This window comes from Pristiophorus japonicus, unplaced genomic scaffold (assembly GCF_044704955.1).
Source record: "Pristiophorus japonicus isolate sPriJap1 unplaced genomic scaffold, sPriJap1.hap1 HAP1_SCAFFOLD_3239, whole genome shotgun sequence".
NCBI lineage: Eukaryota > Metazoa > Chordata > Chondrichthyes > Pristiophoridae > Pristiophorus > Pristiophorus japonicus.
In genome coordinates, this window is record NW_027253040.1 from 1 (window position 1) to 18,467 (window position 18,467).

Consider the following 18,467-nt stretch of genomic DNA (forward strand, 5'->3'; position numbering starts at 1 on the left):
GAAACTTGGGCCCAATATTTCACCTGCCATGCATTTGCCCACTCACCTAACCTGTCCAAGTCACTCTGCAGCCTCATAGCATCCTCCTCGCAGCTCACACTGCCACCCAACTTCGTGTCATCCACAAATTTGGAGATACTACATTTAATCCCCTCGTCTAAATCATTAATGTACAGTGTAAACAGCTGGGGCCCCAGCACAGAACCTTGCGGTACCCCACTAGTCACTGCCTGCCATTCTGAAAAGTCCCCATTTACTCCTACTCTTTGCTTCCTGTCTGACAACCAGGCTACATAAGACTACTGGCTGTATCTTCACACTGTATACACTATGCCTGTGCCACCAGAGGGTGCAACTGGTGGAGACCTAGGGGTCACCTGTACACGAGGGTACTTACTGTACCCTCGCTCAAGAGCTGCAATAAATGGACCTTACCTCGTGGAGTCATTACTGGAATGCTTACAGAAACGACAAATATAACACACTCGACTGTGTTGCGATAGATTCTGGATCTGCAGAGTGGTTGTATCCTGTGGTTCTGAGCGTACACAGAAGGTCGGCCTGAGATTCTGGTTCAGGCGTTCATCTCTTTGCTCCCCGCTATATCGGGCCCTGGTGAGACCACACTTGGAGTATTGTGCACAAGGAAGGATATACTTACCATAGAGGGAGTGCAGCGAAGGTTCACCAGACTGATTCCTGGGATGGGGGGATTGTCCTATGAGGAGAGATTGAGTAGACTAGGCCGATATTCCCGAGAGTTTCGAAGAATGAGAGGTGATCTCCTTGAAACATACAAAATTCTTATAGGGCTTGACAGGGTAGATGCAGGGAGGGTGTTTTCCCCCCCCCCCCCGGGCTGGGGAGTCTAGAACCAGGGGTGTCACAATCTCAGGATAAGGGGTCGCCCATTGAGGACTGAGATGAGGAGGAATTTCTTCACTCGGAGAGGGGTGAATCTTTGGAATTCTCTGCCCCAGAGGGCTGTGGGGGCTCAGTCGTTGAGTGTATTCATTCTTGGCAAGGCTGGAATTTATTGCTCATCCTTAGTCACCCTCGAGAATGAAGCGGTGGGCCTTTTCCTGACCTTTTGAAGTCCATGTGGTGAAGGTGCTCCCACAGTGCTGTTAGGTGGAGAATGTCAGTATTTTGATCCAATGACGTTGAAGAAACGGTAATTTATGTCCCAAGTCAGGATGGTGCTTCACTGAGATAGAAACATGGAGCTAATCGTGTCTCATAGAAACATAGAAATTTACGGCGCAGAAGGAGGCCATTTCGGCCCATCGTGTCCACGCCGGCCGACAAAGAGCCACACGGCCCTCGGTCAGCAGCCCTGAAGGTTACATATCTCATCATACTTCATCCTGAAGTCAGTTCTTTGGTGGCTGAACAGTCCAATACGGGAACCACAGTCCCTGTCACAGGTGGGACAGATAGTGGTTGAGGGAAGGGGAGGGTGGGACTGGTTTGCCGCACGCTCCTTCCGCTGCCTGCGCGTGGGCGACGAGACTCGAGGTGCTCAGCGCCCTCCCGGATGCACTCCCTCCACTTAGGGCGGGACTGGTCTTTGGGGCCAGGGACTCCCAGGTGTCGGTGGGGATGTTGCACTTTATTAGGGAGGCTTTGAGGGTGTCCCTGTAACGTTTCCTCTGCCCACCTTTGGCTCGCTTGCCGTGAAGGAGTTCCGAGTAGAGCGCTTGCTTTGGGGAGTCTCGTGTCTGGGGGACATGCGGACAATGTGGCCCTGCCCAGCGGAGCTGGTCGAGTGTGGTCAGTGCTTCGATGCTGGGGATGTTGGCCTGGTCGAGGACACTAACGTTGGTGCGTCTGTCCTCCCGGGGGATTTGTAGGATCTTGCGGAGACATCGTTGGTGGTATTTCTCCAGCGACTTGAGGTGTCTACTGTACATGGACCATGTCTCTGAGCCATACAGGAGGGCGGGTATCACTACAGCCCTGTAGACCATGAGCTTGGTGTCAGTTTTGAGGGCCTGGTCTTCAAACACTCTTTTCCTCAGACGTCTGAACAGTGAACAATGACGGAAAGGCAAAGAGCACCCAGTCCGCCTCACACAACTGCGACATCCCCTTATACTGAAACATTCTACACTCCACCCCAACCGGAGCCACGTGATAGAAACATAGAAAATAGGTGCAGGAGTAGGCCATTCAGCCCTTCGAGCCTGCACCGCCATTCAATGAGTTCATGGCTGAACATGCAACTTCAGTACCCCATTCCTGCTTTCTCTCCATACCCCTTGATCCCTTTAGCTGTAAGGGCCACATCTAATTCCCTTTTGAATATATTTAGTGAATTGGCCTCAACAACTTTCTGTGGTAGAGAATTCCACAGGTTCACCACTCTCTGGGTGAAGAAGTTTCTCCTCATCTCGGTCCTAAATGGCTTACCCCTTATCCTTAGACTGTGACCCCTGGTTCTGGACTTCCCCAACATTGGGAACATTCTTCCTGCATCTAACCTGTCTAACCCCGTCAGAATTTTAAACGTTTCTATGAGGTCCCCTCTCATTCTTCTGAACTCCAGTGAATACAAGCCCAGTTGATCCAGTCTTTCTTGATAGGTCAGTCTCGCCATCCCGGGAATCAGTCTGGTGAACCTTCGCTGCACTCCCTCAATAGCAAGAATGTCCTTCCTCAGGTTAGGAGACCAAAACTGTACACAATCTCCTGGGAGGCAAAAACCAGATTTAAAAACCCAGGCCAATTTAGGGAGAGAAAAATCTGGGGAAATTACACTCCGACCCATCGACACTAATCCAGGAGATCACGCTGGCCAGATTTTTGGATATTAAGGAAGCGAGGGATATGGGGAGCGGGCGGGAAAGTGGGTTTGAGGTAGAAGATCAGCCGTGATCTCATTGAATGGCAGAGCAGGCTCGAGGGGCCGAATGGCAAACTCCTGCTCCTTATGCTCATGTTCTTGTGTTCCCCGCAGGAGGACTGCGACATTGAAAATGTGTGGCTGATGGGCGGTCTGAGTGTGCTGTCGTCCGTTCCAATCCTGCCCCGGGTCCTGTGCCTGCTGTGTGCCAGTCAGGGACATCACGAGGTCAGTATTACCGAATAACATGCGACAGGCAGGTGGTACTGGGTCCATCGGGGGTGGTGATCAGGTAGAGCCGAGCCGTTCAGGGGCTGTGAAGCACATTGGGATGTCCCAGAGTGATGTAAGGCACTGCAGAAAAGCATTATGTGTTTACAATGTTCGTAATGTTAAACTTGGAGAAAAAAACTTGGGTTAGACCACACTGGGAGCACTGTGCACAGTTCTGGTCTCCATATACCTGGGTTAGACCACACTTGGAGCACCGTGCACAGTTCTGGTCACCATATACCTGGGTTAGACCTCACTTGGAGCACTGTGCACAGTTCTGGTCTCCATATACCTGGGTTAGACCACACTTGGAGCACTGTGCACAGTTCTGGTCTCCGTATACCTGGGTTAGACCACACTGGGAGCACTGAGCACAGTTCTGGTCTCCGTATACCTGGGTTAGACCTCACTTGGAGCACTGTGCACAGTTCTGGTCTCCGTATACCTGGGTTAGACCACACTTGGAGCACCGTGCACAGTTCTGGTCTCCATATACCTGGGTTAGACCACACTGGGAGCACTGTGCACAGTTCTGGTCTCCATATACCTGGGTTAGACCACACTGGGAGCACTGCACAGTTCTGGTCTCCATATACCTGGGTTAGACCACACTTGGAGCACTGTGCACAGTTCTGGTCTCCATATACCTGGGTTAGACCACACTTGGAGCACTGTGCACAGTTCTGGTCTCCATATACCTGGGTTAGACCACACTTGGAGCACTGTGCACAGTTCTGGTCTCCATATACCTGGGTTAGACCACACTTGGAGCACTGTGCACAGTTCTGGTCTCCGTATACCTGGGTTAGACCACACTGGGAGCACTGAGCACAGTTCTGGTCTCCGTATACCTGGGTTAGACCTCACTTGGAGCACTGTGCACAGTTCTGGTCTCCGTATACCTGGGTTAGACCACACTTGGAGCACCGTGCACAGTTCTGGTCTCCATATACCTGGGTTAGACCACACTGGGAGCACTGTGCACAGTTCTGGTCTCCATATACCTGGGTTAGACCACACTTGGAGCACTGTGCACAGTTCTGGTCTCCATATACCTGGGTTAGACCACACTTGGAGCACTGTGCACAGTTCTGGTCTCCATATACCTGGGTTAGACCACACTTGGAGCACTGTGCACAGTTCTGGGTCTCCATATACCTGGTTAGACCACACTTGGAGCACGGTGCACAGTTCTGGTCTCCATATACCTGGGTTAGACCACACTTGGAGCACTGTGCACAGTTCTGGTCTCCATGTACCTGGGTTAGACCACACTTGGAGCACCGTGCACAGCTCTGGTCTCCATATTATAAAAAGGCTATCGAGACACTGGAGAGGGTGCGGAGAAGATTTACGAGGGTGATCCCAGAACTGAGAGGTTATAACTATCAGGAAAGGCTGGGGCTCATTTCTCTAGAGAAGAGAGGGCTGAGGGGTGAGCTGATGGAGGTGTTTAAAATTCTGATGGGGTTCGATAGGGTAGATGAGGGAGAAAGGAATAGAAGGATATGGTGATGGGGTGAGATGGAAAGTGGAGGGAGGGAGCTGGTGTGGAGCATAAACCCCGGCACGGAGCGGTGGGACATAAACCCCGGCACGGAGCGGTGGGACATAAACCCCGGCACGGAGCGGGGGGACATAAACCCTGGCACGGAGCGGTGGGACATAAACCCCGGCACGGAGCGGTGGGACATAAACCCCGGCACGGAGCGGGGGGACATAAACCCTGGCACGGAGCGGTGGGACATAAACCCCGGCACGGAGCGGTGGGACATAAACCCCGGCACGGAGCGGTGGGACATAAACCCCGGCACGGAGCGGTGGGACATAAACCCCGGCACGGAGCGGTGGGACATAAACCCCGGCACGGAGCGGTGGGGCATAAACCCCGGCACGGAGCGGTGGGACATAAACCCCGGCACGGAGCGGTGGGACATAAACCCCGGCACGGAGCGGGGGACATAAACCCCGGCACGGAGCGGTGGGGCCCAGTGGGCTGTGAATTCTGTGCAATAGTGAAAACATGTTTTTACGAAAAACCTTTAATTGCCTGTGAAGTGTTTTAGGATGTTGTACAAATAGAAGTTGTGTCTCGTGTTGCTCACCGCTGGTTCCTGATGTGCACACTCGCTCTCTATCTTTCTCTCTCTCTCTCTCTCTCTCTCTCTCTCTGTCATCTCTCTCTCTCTCTCTCTCTCTCTCTCTCTCTCTCTCTCTGTCACCTCTCTCTCTCTCTCTCTCTCTCTCTGTCACCTCTCTCTCTCTCTCTCTCTGTCCCCTTCTCTCTCTCTCTCTCTCTGTCCCCTTCTCTCTCTCTCTCTCTCTCTGTCCCCTCTCTCTCTCTCTCACTCTGTCCCCTTCTCTCTCACTCTGTCCCCTTCTCTCTCTCTCTCTCTGTCCCCTTCTCTCTCTCTCTCTCTGTCCCCTTCTCTCTCTCTCTCTCTGTCCCCTTCTCTCTCTCTCTCTCTCTCTCTCTGTCCCCTTCTCTCTCTCTCTCTCTCTGTCCCCTTCTCTCTCTCTCTCTCTCTGTCCCCTTCTCTCTCTCTCTCTCTCTGTCCCTTCTCTCTCTCTCTCTCTCTGTCCCCTTCTCTCTCTCTCTCTCTCTGTCCCCTTCTCTCTCTCTCTCTCTCTCTCTGTCCCCTTCTCTCTCTCTCTCTCTCTCTCTGTCCCCTTCTCTCTCTCTCTCTCTCTCTCTGTCCCCTTCTCTCTCACACTCGCTCACACACTCTCTCTCCCCCTGCAGATGGTGTATTGCCAGGTGTGCTGTGAGCCCTTCCACAGCTTCTGTCTGGGTGAGAGCGAGAGACCGTCCCACGCCCAGAAGGAGAACTGGTGCTGTCGCCGGTGCAAGTTCTGTCACGTCTGCGGCCGCAAGAGCAAAGCTTCAAAGGTGCTCGCGGGACGTCCCGGGCAGGAATCCGATTTTGGCGGGGGAGTCGGGAGTGTCTCAAATGGGCATCAAGTTCCGGGCTGCTCCCAAATAGCGATGGGACTTTGGGGACTATAATGGGAATTGGGAGGGGATGGAAACTGATGGGGGAGGAAGTGGGCGTGAATGGGAATCTGGAGTCGGGCGGGACTGGGAGTCGGCGGGAATGGGAGTCTGGGCAGGAGGGCGGGACTGGGATGGGAGTCGGTGGGAGGAGGATGGGACTGGGAGTCGGGGGGAGGAGGGCGGGACTGGGATGGGAGTCGGGGGCTGGAGGGCGGGACTGGGATGGGAGTCGGTGGGAGGAGGATGGGACTGGGAGTCGGGGGCTGCAGGGCGGTACTGGGAGTCGGGGGCGGGGGCGGGAGGGCGGGAGTCGGGGGCGGGAGGGCGGGACTGGGAGTCGGGGGCGGGAGGGCGGGACTGGGAGTCGGGGGCGGGACTGGGGCGGGGGGGCGGAGGGCGGGAGTCGGGGGCGGGAGGGCGGGACTGGGAGTCGGGGGCGGGACTGGGAGTCGGGGGCGGGACTGGGGCGGGACTGGGGCGGGGGGGCGGAGGGCGGGAGTCGGGGGCGGGAGGGCGGGACTGGGAGTCGGGGGCGGGACTGGGGCGGGGGGGCGGAGGGCGGGAGTCGGGGGCGGGAGGGCGGGACTGGGGGGCGGGAGGGCGGGACTGGGAGTCGGGGGCGGGACTGGGAGTCGGGGGCGGGAGGGCGGGACTGGGAGTCGGGGGCGGGAGGGCGGGACTGGGAGTCGGGGGCGGGGGGCGGGAGGGCGGGAGTCGGGGGCGGGAGGGCGGGACTGGGAGTCGGGGGCGGGAGGGCGGGACTGGGAGTCGGGGGCGGGAGGGCGGGACTGGGAGTCGGGGGCGGGAGGGCGGGACTGGGAGTCGGGGGCGGGAGGGCGGGACTGGGAGTCGGGGGCGGGAGGGCGGGACTGGGAGTCGGGGGCGGGAGGGCGGGACTGGGAGTCGGGGGCGGGGGGGCGGGACTGGGAGTCGGGGGCGGGAGGGCGGGACTGGGAGTCGGGGGCGGGACTGGGAGGCGGGGGGCGGGAGGGCGGGACTGGGAGTCGGGGGCGGGGGGGCGGGAGGGCGGGAGTCGGGGGCGGGAGGGCGGGACTGGGAGTCGGGGGCGGGAGGGCGGGACTGGGAGTCGGGGGCGGGGGGCGGGAGGGCGGGAGTCGGGGGCGGGAGGGCGGGACTGGGAGTCGGGGGCGGGAGGGCGGGACTGGGAGTCGGGGGCGGGGGGGCGGGAGTCGGTGGCGGGAGGGCGGGACTGGGAGTCGGGGGCGGGAGTCGGGGGCGGGAGGGCGGGACTGGGAGTCGGGGGCGGGGGGGCGGGAGTCGGGGGCGGGAGGGCGGGAGTCGGGGGCAGGAGGGCGGGACTGGGAGTCGGGGGCGGGACTGGGAGTCGGGGGCGGGACTGGGAGTCGGGGGCGGGACTGGGAGTCGGGGGCGGGACTGGGAGTCGGGGGCGGGACTGGGAGTCGGGGGCGGGACTGGGAGTCGGGGGCGGGACTGGGAGTCGGGGGCGGGACTGGGAGTCGGGGGCGGGACTGGGAGTCGGGGGCGGGACTGGGAGTCGGGGGCGGGACTGGGAGTCGGGGGCGGGACTGGGAGTCGGGGGCGGGACTGGGAGTCGGGGGCGGGACTGGGAGTCGGGGGCAGGAGGGCGGGACGGGGGCAGGAGGGCGGGACGGGAGACGGGGGCAGGAGGGCGGGACTGGGAGTCGGGAGGGCGGGACTGGGAGTCGGGGGCGGGACTGGGAGTCGAGGGCAGGAGGGCGGGACTGGGAGTCGGGGGCAGGAGGGCGGGACTGGGAGTCGAGGGCAGGAGGGCGGGACTGGGAGTCGAGGGCAGGAGGGCGGGACTGGGAGTCGGGGGCGGGACTGGGAGTCGGGGGCAGGAGGGCGGGACTGGGAGTCGAGGGCAGGAGGGCGGGACTGGGAGTCGGGGGCGGGACTGGGAGTCGAGGGCAGGAGGGCGGGACTGGGAGTCGGGGGCAGGAGGGCGGGACTGGGAGTCGGGGGCAGGAGGGCGGGACTGGGAGTCGAGGGCAGGAGGGCGGGACTGGGAGTCGGGGGCAGGAGGGCGGGACTGGGAGTCGAGGGCAGGAGGGCGGGACTGGGAGTCGGGGGCGGGACTGGGAGTCGGGGGCAGGAGGGCGGGACTGGGAGTCGAGGGCGGGACTGGGAGTCGGGGGCGGGACTGGGAGTCGGGGGCAGGAGGGCGGGACTGGGAGTCGAGGGCAGGAGGGCGGGACTGGGAGTCGAGGGCAGGAGGGCGGGACTGGGAGTCGAGGGCAGGAGGGCGGGACTGGGAGTCGAGGGCAGGAGGGCGGGACTGGGAGTCGGGGGCAGGAGGGCGGGACTGGGAGTCGGGGGCGGGACTGGGAGTCGGGGGCAGGAGGGCGGGATGGGAGTCGTGGGCAGGAGGACGGGATGGGAGTCGGGAGACGAGGACGAGTGGGGCTCCTGTTGATCAGCCGCGGTGAGACTGTCGCGTGTTGGCGGTCCCACATTCACGGGTTCGGGGTTCCTCCTCCCCCCTCCCCCCCCCCCCCGGCCTGGGCAGGCTGACTGACCGCACTGAGCCCCGCCCTCTGTTTCTGTGCCCGCAGCAGCTCCTGGAGTGCAACAAGTGTCGAGCCACTTACCACGCGGCCTGCCTGGGGCCCAACTACCCCACCAAGCCCAGCAAGAAGCGGCAGACCTGGGTAAGGCTGACCCCCGATCGAAGCCGGGGACCCCCACAGCGGGGGGGGGGGGGCGTGTCGACGCGTGCGCGCGCGAGCGGGTCGTGACCGATCTCCGTCGTGCAGTCCCGAGATGGCCATCAGGAGCCGGGATCAGCCCCACTCCCACACATTGAGCAAGCGCACACCTTTTGAATAGAACCATTCAATCCGGCGACTGTATCCGCCCCGGCCCCCTTTGCCTCTGCTGTGATTTCCCCCTCACACTCAGGACCAATCGCAGGTCCATTCAACAAGACCACGGCCCATCTTCGACCTCAACTCAACTTTCCCTCGTTCCCCCGTATCCCTCGATTCCCCGAGTGCCCAGAAATCTTAGCCTTGAGTGTACTCAACATCAGCGTGCAGCGTAAGTGTGAGACGCACAAGAATTCGGAGCAGGAATCAGTCATTCGGCCCCTCGAGTCTGCACCACCATCATGGCTGATCAAGTGCAACATCCCCCACCGACACCTGGGAGTCCCTGGGCCCAAAGACCAGTCCGCCCTAAGTGGAGGGAGTGCATCCGGGAGGGCGCTGAGCACCTCGAGTCTCGTCGCCGAGAGCGTGCAGAAACCAAGCGCAGGCAGCGGAAGGAGCGTGCGGCAAACCTGTCCCACCCTCCCCTTCCCTCAACGTCTATCTGTCCCACCCTCCCCTTCCCTCAACCACTGTCTGTCCCACCCTCCCCTTCCCTCAACGTCTGTCTGTCCCACCCTCCCCTTCCCTCAACGTCTGTCTGTCCCACTCTCCCCTTCCCTCAACGTCTGTCTGTCCCACCCTCCCCTTCCCTCAACGTCTGTCTGTCCCACCCTCCCCTTCCCTCAACGTCTGTCTGTCCCACCCTCCCCTTCCCTCAACGTCTGTCTGTCCCACCCTCCCCTTCCCTCAACGTCTATCTGTCCCACCCTCCCCCTTCCCTCAACGTCTATCTGTCCCGCCCTCCCCTTCCCTCAACGTCTATCTGTCCCGCCCTCCCCTTCCCTCAACGTCTATCTGTCCCGCCCTCCCCTTCCCTCAACGTCTATCTGTCCCACCCTCCCCTTCCCTCAACGTCTGTCTGTCCCAACCTCCCCTTCCCTCAACGTCTGTCTGTCCCACCCTCCCCTTCCCTCAACGTCTGTCTGTCCCACCCTCCCCTTCCCTCAACGTCTGTCTGTCCCACCCTCCCCTTCCCTCAACGTCTGTCTGTCCCACCCTCCCCTTCCCTCAACGTCTGTCTGTCCCACCCTCCCCTTCCCTCAACGTCTATCTGTCCCACCCTCCCCTTCCCTCAACGTCTGTCTGTCCCACCCTCCCCTTCCCTCAACGTCTATCTGTCCCACCCTCCCCTTCCCTCAACGTCTATCTGTCCCACCTGTGACAGGGACTGTGGTTCCCGTATTGGACTGTTCAGTCACCTCAGGACTCGTGTTAAGAGTGGAGGCAAGTCTTCCTCGATTCCGAGGCTCTGCCGAGGGTGATGGGCTGATCCTCTATCTCAACACCATATTCCCGCTTTTTTCCCATACCCCTTGATGCCTTTTGGTTCTAGAAATCTTATCTATCGCCCTCTTAAATATATTCAGTGACTTGGTCTCCACAGCCTTCTGCTAATAGGATCATGGCTGATGTTCAACCTCAACGCCACTTTCCTGTCCGATCAATCGATTCCCCGAGACTCCAAACATCTATCGATCTCAGCCTTAAATATATTCAGAGACCCCCCCCCCCCCCCACCACCCTCGTGAGTGAAGAAATTCCTCCTCAACTCAGTCCTCAATGGCCGACCCCTTATCCTGAGACTGTGTGACCCCTGGTTCTAGACTCCCCAGCCCCGGGGGGAAACAATATCAGAAATAGGAGCAGGAGTCGGCCATTCGGCCCCTCGAGCCTGCTCCGCCATTTAATACCATCATGGCTGATCCGATCATGGACTCAGCTCCACTTCCCTGCCCGCCCCCTTATCCCCTTATCGGTTAAGAAACTGTCTATCTCTGTCTTAAATATATTCAATGTCCCGGCTCCCACAGCTCTCTGGGGCAGCGAATTCCACAGATTTACAACCCTCTGAGAGAAGAAATTCCTCCTCATCTCAGTTTTAAATGGGCAGCCCCTTATTCTAAGACCATGCCCCCTAGTTCTAGTCTCCCCCATCAGTGGAAACATCCTCTCTGCATCCACCTTGTCGAGCCCCCCTCATAATCTGATACGTTTCGATAAGATCACCTCTCATTCTTCTGAATTCCAATGAGTCGAGGCCCAACCTCCTCAACCTTTCCTCATAAGTCAACCCCCTCATCCCCGGAATCAACCGAGTGAACCTTCTCTGAACTGCCTCCAAAGCAAGTATATCCTTTCGTAAATACGGAGACCAAAACTGCACGCAGTACTCCAGGTGTGGCCTCACCCAATACCCTGTATAACTGGAGCAAGACTTCCCTGCTTTTATACTCCATCCCCTTTGCAATAAAGGACAACATGTTACAAGTTATCCACCCTGACATTTCCTTGGCGTAAACTTTATTTTAACCCAACGCCTCGACTTCAAAATTCTCATCCTCATCTTCAATTCCTCCTCGACCCCCCCTCCCTATCTCTGTAACCCCCTCCAGCCCGCTATACCCCTCCCTATCTCTGTAACCCCCTCCAGCCCCTACACCCCTCCCTATCTCTGTAACCTCCTCCAGCCCCTACACCCCTCCCTATCTCTGTAACCCCCTCCAGCCCACGATACCCCTCCCTATCTCTGTAACCCCCTCCAGCCCCTACACCCCTCCCTATCTCTGTAACCCCCTCCAGCCCGCTATACCCCTCCCTATCTCTGTAACCTCCAGCCCCTACACCCCTCCCTATCTCTGTAATCCCCTCCAGCCCCTACACCCCTCCCTATCTCTGTAACCTCCAGCCCCTACACCCCTCCCTATCTCTGTAATCCCCTCCAGCCCCTACACCCCTCCCTATCTCTGTAACCTCCAGCCCCTACACCCTCCCTATCTCTGTATCCCCCTCCAGCCCCCACACCCCTCCCTATCTCTGTAACCCCCTCCAGCCCCTACACCCCTCCCTATCTCTGTAACCCCCTCCAGCCCCTACACCCCTCCCTATCTCTGTAACCTCCTCCAGCCCCTACACCCCTCCCTATCTCTGTAACCCCCTCCAGCCCCTACACCCCTCCCTATCTCCGTAACCTCCTCCGGCCCCTACACCCCTCCCTATCTCTGTAACCTCCTCACCCTCCCACACCTTTTAGCGAGAGAGCCGGAATGAGCTGCCGAGCGAGTGCTTGTATTCTGATCCTCCCGCTCCCCCTCTCTCTCCCCCCGCCGGCCAGGTCTGTCCCAAGTGCGTGCGGTGCAAGAGCTGCGGGGCCACCACCCCGGGGAGGAGCTGGGATGCGGAATGGTCGTACGACTTCACCCTGTGCAACGACTGTGCCAAGCTGTTCAAGAAAGGTAAGCATGCGGGACGGGAGGGGCTTCTGCGCAGGCTTCCCGTCGCTGAGAGGACACAGCCCCGTGCTGTACCTGCCCTGGGAGTGTTTGATGGGACAGTGTAGAGGGAGCTTTACTCTGTATCTAACCCCCTGTACCTGCCCTGGGAGTGTTTGATGGGACAGTGTAGAGGGAGCTTTACTCTGTATATAACCCCGTGCTGTACCTGCCCTGGGAGTGTTTGATGGGACAGTGTAGAGGGAGCTTTACTCTGTATCTAACCCCCTGTACCTGCCCTGGGAGTGTTTGATGGGACAGTGTAGAGGGAGCTTTACTCTGTATATAACCCCGTGCTGTACCTGCCCTGGGAGTGTTTGATGGGACAGTGTAGAGGGAGCTTTACTCTGTATCTAACCCCCTGTACCTGCCCTGGGAGTGTTTGATGGGACAGTGTAGAGGGAGCTTTACTCTGTATCTAACTCCCTGTACCTGCCCTGGGAGTGTTTTATGGGACAGTGTAGAGGGAGCTTTACTCTGTATCTAACCCCCTGTACCTGCCCTGGGAGTGTTTGATGGGACAGTGTCCAGGGAGCTTTACTCTGTATATAACCCCGTGCTGTACCTGCCCTGGGAGTGTGTGATGGGACAGTGTAGAGGGAGCTTTACTCTGTATCTAACCCCGTGCTGTACCTGCCCTGGGAGTGTGTGATGGTTACATCTGGTTGCTGTTCACATGCACTGAAACCTGTCATTGCCTTTGTCGCTCCGCAGGTAATTACTGTCCCATTTGTACCAAATGCTATGAGGACAACGACTACGAGAGTAAGATGATGCAGTGTTCGAAATGTGACCACTGGGTCCATGCGAAATGCGAAGGGGTTTCAGGTCAGTAGCAAAGTGACTCGCGTAACGCGCAGTCAGCCCTGTTATCAGGAAGGCCAATGGTATCCTGGCCTTTATTGCAAAGGGGATGGAGTATAAAAGCAGGGCAGTCTTGTTCCAGTTATACAGGGTATTGGTGAGGCCACACCTGGAGTACTGTGTGCAGTTTTGGTCTCCGTATTTACGAAAGGATATACTTGCTTTGGAGGCAGTTCAGAGAAGGTTCACTCGGTTGATTCCGGGGATGAGGGGGTTGACTTATGAGGAAAGGTTGAGGAGGTTGGGCCTCTACTCATTGGAGTTCAGAAGAATGAGAGGTGATCTTATCGAAACGTGTCAGATTATGAGGGGGCTGGACAAGGTGGATGCAGAGAGGATGTTTCCACTGATGGGGGAGACTAGAACTAGGGGGCATGGTCTTAGAATAAGGGGCCGTCCATTTAAAACTGAGATAAGGAGGAATTTCTTCTCTCAGAGGGTTGTAAATCTGTGGAATTCTCTGCCTCAGAGAGCTGTGGAAGCCGGGACATTGAATATATTTAAGACAGAGATAGACAGTTTCTTAACCGATAAGGGGGCGGGCAGGGAAGTGGAGCTGTGTCCATGATCGGATCAGCCATGATGGTATTAAATGGCGGAGCAGGCTCAAGGGGCCGTATGGCCCACTCCTGCTCCTATTGCTTATGTTCTTATTAGCAATGGTGGAGTGGGATTGATTGGTTCGCTCTTTCACAGAGCCGGCACAGGCCCAGTGGCCTCCTGTACCGTGAGATTCTGTGATCACTGTCGGAATATTTTCCAATGATGCAGTCCGTACTTACCCTGCCTTGTTTATTTCCTGTCGTGGTCTTGTGTGTTCCTCGCTCAGACGAGATGTACGAGATCTTGTCCAACCTCCCCGACAACATCGTCTACACGTGCCTGCCTTGTATGGAGGGGAAGCCTGCGGAATGGCAGGAGGTGGTTACCAGCGAGCTGCTGTCCGGGTTGAAGCAGGTGCTCACGGGTCTGGTGTCGTCGCGGCTGACTGCTCACCTGGTGAAGCACAAGGAGGTAAGGCTGTCGAGAGGGCCCTCGGCTCACGAGGTAACACGCTCGCCTCTCGAGTCTCACGGTCGCGGGTTCAAGTCCCTCTCCAGAGACTTGTGCACACACATCTAGGCTGATGCTCCCATGTACCGAGGGAGCGCCGTACTGCGCTGTCGGAGGGACGGTGCTGAGGGAGCGCCGTACTGCGCTGACGGAGGGGCGGTACTGAGGGAGGGAGGGGCGGTACTGAGGGAGCGAGGTACTGCGCTTTCGGAGAGGTAGTACTGAGCGAGAGCCGTACTGCGCTGTCGGAGGGGCAGTACTGAAGGGAGTGCTGTCGGAGAGGCGGTACTGAGGGAGCGAGGTACTGCGCTTTCGGAGGGGCGGTAATGAGGGAGTGCCGTACTGCGCTTTCGGAGGGGCGGTACTGAGGGAGTGCCGCACTGCGCTGTTGGAGGGGCAGTACTGAGGGAGAGCCGCACTGCGCTGTTGGAGGGGCAGTACTGAGGGAGTGCTGTCGGAGAGGCGGTACTGAGGGAGCGAGGTACTGCGCTGTCGGAGGGGCAGTACTGAGGGAGCGCCGCACTGCGCTGTCGGAGGGGCAGTACTGAGGGAGCGCCGCACTGTCGGAGGGACAGTACTGAGGGAGCGCCGCACTGCGCTGTCGGAGGGGGAGTACTGAGGGAGCGCGTACTTGGAATGAGACTTCAAACAGAGGTCCTGTCTAGTCTTTCAGGTGGACGTAAAAGATCCCACCGCCACTCATTCACAGAAGGCCAGGGGCAAGTGTCACAGCAAATATTTATCCCTCAAATCAACACTCCAATGATCATTTATTTCGTTTCTAATTGTTGGAGCTTACCGTGCGCAAATTGGCTGTTGTGTTTCCTACATTACATCCTCCTCGGGCAGCGAAGTCCAATTGGAGATTTGATCGAGGTGTTCGAAATCACGAGGGGTTGTGACGGAGTAAATCAGGAGAAAGTGTTCCCCGGGGGGGGGGCAGGAGGGCGGGTAACCAGAGGGGCACAGATTGACGATAATCTGCGAGGGAACCAGAGGGGGAGATGGGGAGAATGTTTTTTACGCAGCGAGTTGTTGTGATCGGGAACGCGCTGCCTGAAAGCTCGGTCGGAGCAGGTTCAATAGTGACTTTCAAACCGGGAATTGGGTAAATACTGGAAGGGGAAATGTGCCGGGGCTGTGGGGAAAGGGCAGGGGGGGAGTGGGACTGATTAGGGTCGCTCTGTCACAGAGCCGGCTCAAGGGGCCCAGTGGGATCCTGCTGTGCTGTTCTATGATTACAACAATTGGAAGGAACTTTATTTGGTATGTCACGAGGTCGTGAAAGGCGAGTTATTTTCCGTTTCACTGTAGGGCACTGCACTTTAAGAAGGATGTGAAGGCGTTAGAGCAGGAGCAGAAAAGATTTACATGCACTGTTCCAGGGATGAGGGACTTCATTGACATGGAGAGACTGGAGAAGCTGGGGTTGTTCTCCTTGGAGCAGAGAAGATTGAGAGGAGGTTTGATCGAGGTGTTCAAAATCATGAGGGGTCTGGACAGAGTAGAGAGAGAGAGAAACTCTTCCCATTGGCGGACGGGTCGAGAACCAGAGGGACACAGATTTCAGGCGATTGGCAGAAGGACGACACAGGACAGCTGTTGCACGCAGCGAGGGGTTTCGGATCTGGAATACGCAGCCCGAGTGGGGGGGGCGACGGAGGCAGACACAATCGTGGCTTTCAAAAGGGGGAATTGGATACGTACCTGAAAGGAAAACATTTTCAGGGCTCCGGGGAAAGGGCGGGGGGGGGGGGAGTGGGACCTAGGTGAGAGCCGGCACGGGCTCGAATGGCCTCCTTCCGTGCTGTAACCATTGTGTGATTCTCTACAGGCACCTTGCGCAGATGATGATTCCGATGTGGCTGATATTCCGATTCCCTGTGACCTGGAGGGTGTGAGGATCAAGTTTGACGAGGGGTATTATACATCAGTGGTGAGTCTGGTGTGGGCGGAGCGGATGTGGTAAAGGCCAGCACGCCGTCAGAGTCTGATCTTGCGCCGAACCGCACTGTCGGAGGGGCAGTACTGAGGGAGCGCCGCACTGTCGGAGGGGTGGTACTGAGGGAGCGCCGTACTGTCGGAGGGGCAGTACTGAGGGAGCGCCGAACCGCGCTGTCGGAGGGGCGGTACTGAGGGAGTGCCGCACTGTCGGAGGGGCGGTACTGAGGGAGTGCCGCACTGTCGGAGGGGCAGGACTGAGGGAGTGCCGCACTGTCGGAGGGTCTGTATTGAGGGAGTGCCGCACTGTCGGAGGGTCGGTACTGAGGGAGCGCCGCACTGTCGGAGGGGCAGTACTGAGGGAGTGCCGCACTGTCGGAGGGGCAGTACTGAGGGAGCGCCGCACTGTCGGAGGGGCGGTACTGAGGGAGCGCCACTCTGTCGGAGGTGCGGTACTGAGGGAGCGCTGCACTGTCGGAGGGGCAATACTGAGGGAGCGCCGCACTGTCGGAGGGGCAGTACTGAGGGAGCGCTGCACTGTCGGAGGGGCAATACTGAGGGAGCGCCGCACTGTCGGAGGTGCCGTCTTTGGGATGAGACATTAAACCGAGGCTCCGTCTGCCCTCTCGGGTGGATGTAAAAGATCCCACGGCCACTATTTGGAAGAAGAGCAGGGGGAGTTCTGCCCGGTGATGTTGGGCCAATATTTATCCCTCAACCAACATCAGGAACACAGACGGTCTGGGTCATTATCACATCGCTGTGTGTGGGAGCTTGCTGTGCGCAAATTGTGTGCCACATTACAACAGTGACTGTGCTCTCTCTCCCCCCTCCCCCCCTCCGCCGCTTCTAACTCTGCCATTTTATTGGGTCTGTAGCTGGAATTCTCGGACGACATAGTGCGAATAATTCAGACCAGCATCAACGGGGAGTTTGAGTTCCCAGACACCAAGAGAGCCAACGTTTCTGCAAAAACCTACTTCACTAAGGTACCCGTCGCCCCCTCTCTCTCTCTCTCTTCTCTCTCTCTCTCTCTCTCTCTCTCTCTCTCTCTCTCTCTCTCCCGTCGCCCCCTCTCTCTCTCTCTCCCCTGTCGCCCCCTCTCTCTCTCCCTGTCGCCCCCTCTCTCTCTCTCTCTCTCCCTGTCGCCCCCTCTCTCTCTCTCCCTGTCGCCCCCTCTCTCTCTCTCCCTGTCGCCCCCTCTCTCTCTCTCTCTCCCTGTCGCCCCCTCTCTCTCTCTCCCTGTCGCCCCCTCTCTCTCTCTCCCTGTCGCCCCCTCTCTCTCTCCCTGTCGCCCCCTCTCTCTCTCTCCCTGTCGCCCCTCTCTCTCTCTCTCTCCCTGTCGCCTCTCTCTCTCTCTCTCTCTCTCCCTGTCGCCCTCTCTCTCTCTCTCCCTGTCGCCCCCCCTCTCTCTCTCTCTCTCTCCCTGTCGCCCTCTCTTCTCTCTCTCTCTCCCGTCGCCCTCTCTTTCTCTCTCTCCGACGTCGCCCCCCCCCTCTCTCCCCGTCGCCCCCCCTCTCTCCCGTCGCCCCCCCTCTCTCTCCCCGTCGCCCCCTCTCTCTCCCCGTCGCCCCCCCTCTCTCTCCCCGTCGCCCCCCTCTCTCTCCCCGTCGCCCCCCCTCTCTCTCCCCGTCGCCCCCCCTCTCTCTCCCCGTCGCCCCCTCTCTCTCCCCGTCGCCCCCTCTCTCTCCCCGTCGCCCCCCCTCTCTCTCCCTGTCGCCCCCTCTCTCTCCCCGTCGCCCCCCCTCTCTCTCCCCGTCGCCCCCCCTCTCTCTCCCCGTCGCCCCCCCTCTCTCTCCCCGTCGCCCCCCCTCTCTCTCCCCGTCGCCCCCCCTCTCTCTCCCCGTCGCCCCCCCTCTCTCTCCCTGTCGCCCCCCCTCTCTCTCCTCGCCGCCCCCTCTCTCTCCCCGTCGCCCCCCCTCTCTCTCCCCGTCGCCCCCCTCTCTCGCTCTCCCTGTCGCCCCCTCTCTCTCCCCGTCGCCCCCCCTCTCTCTCCCCGTCGCCCCCTCCTCTCTCTCCCCGTCGCCCCCCCTCTCTCTCCCGTCGCCCCCCCTCTCTCTCCCCGTCGCCCCCCCTCTCTCTCTCCGTCGCCCCCTCTCCCTCCCTCTCTCTCCTGTCGCCCCCTCTCTCTCCCCGTCGCCCCCCTCTCTCTCCCCGTCGCCCCCCTCTCTCTCCCCGTCGCCCCCCCTCTCTCTCCCCGTCGCCCCCCTCTCTCTCCCCGTCGCCCCCCCTCTCTCTCCCCGTCGCCCCCCTCTCTCTCCCCGTCGCCCCCCTCTCTCTCCCGTCGCCCTCTCTCTCTCTCCCCGTCGCCCCCCTCTCTCTCCCGTCGCCCCTCTCTCTCGCTCTCCCTGTCGCCC

At 59.3% G+C, this 18,467-nt stretch overlaps 1 protein-coding gene across 1 annotated transcript; it reads left to right on the plus strand.

Moving 5' to 3' along the window:
- Positions 1 to 2,959: 2,959 nt before the first annotated feature.
- Positions 2,960 to 17,099, plus strand: LOC139249562 (histone-lysine N-methyltransferase 2A-like; the record flags this gene model as incomplete). The annotated part of the gene is made up of 8 exons (XM_070872501.1): positions 2,960 to 3,073; positions 5,862 to 6,008; positions 8,669 to 8,764; positions 12,096 to 12,216; positions 12,967 to 13,080; positions 13,946 to 14,130; positions 16,004 to 16,105; positions 16,989 to 17,099. Coding segments are annotated over 8 exons (990 nt in total), but the record flags the coding sequence as incomplete, so codon positions are not given.
- Positions 17,100 to 18,467: the final 1,368 nt, after the last annotated feature.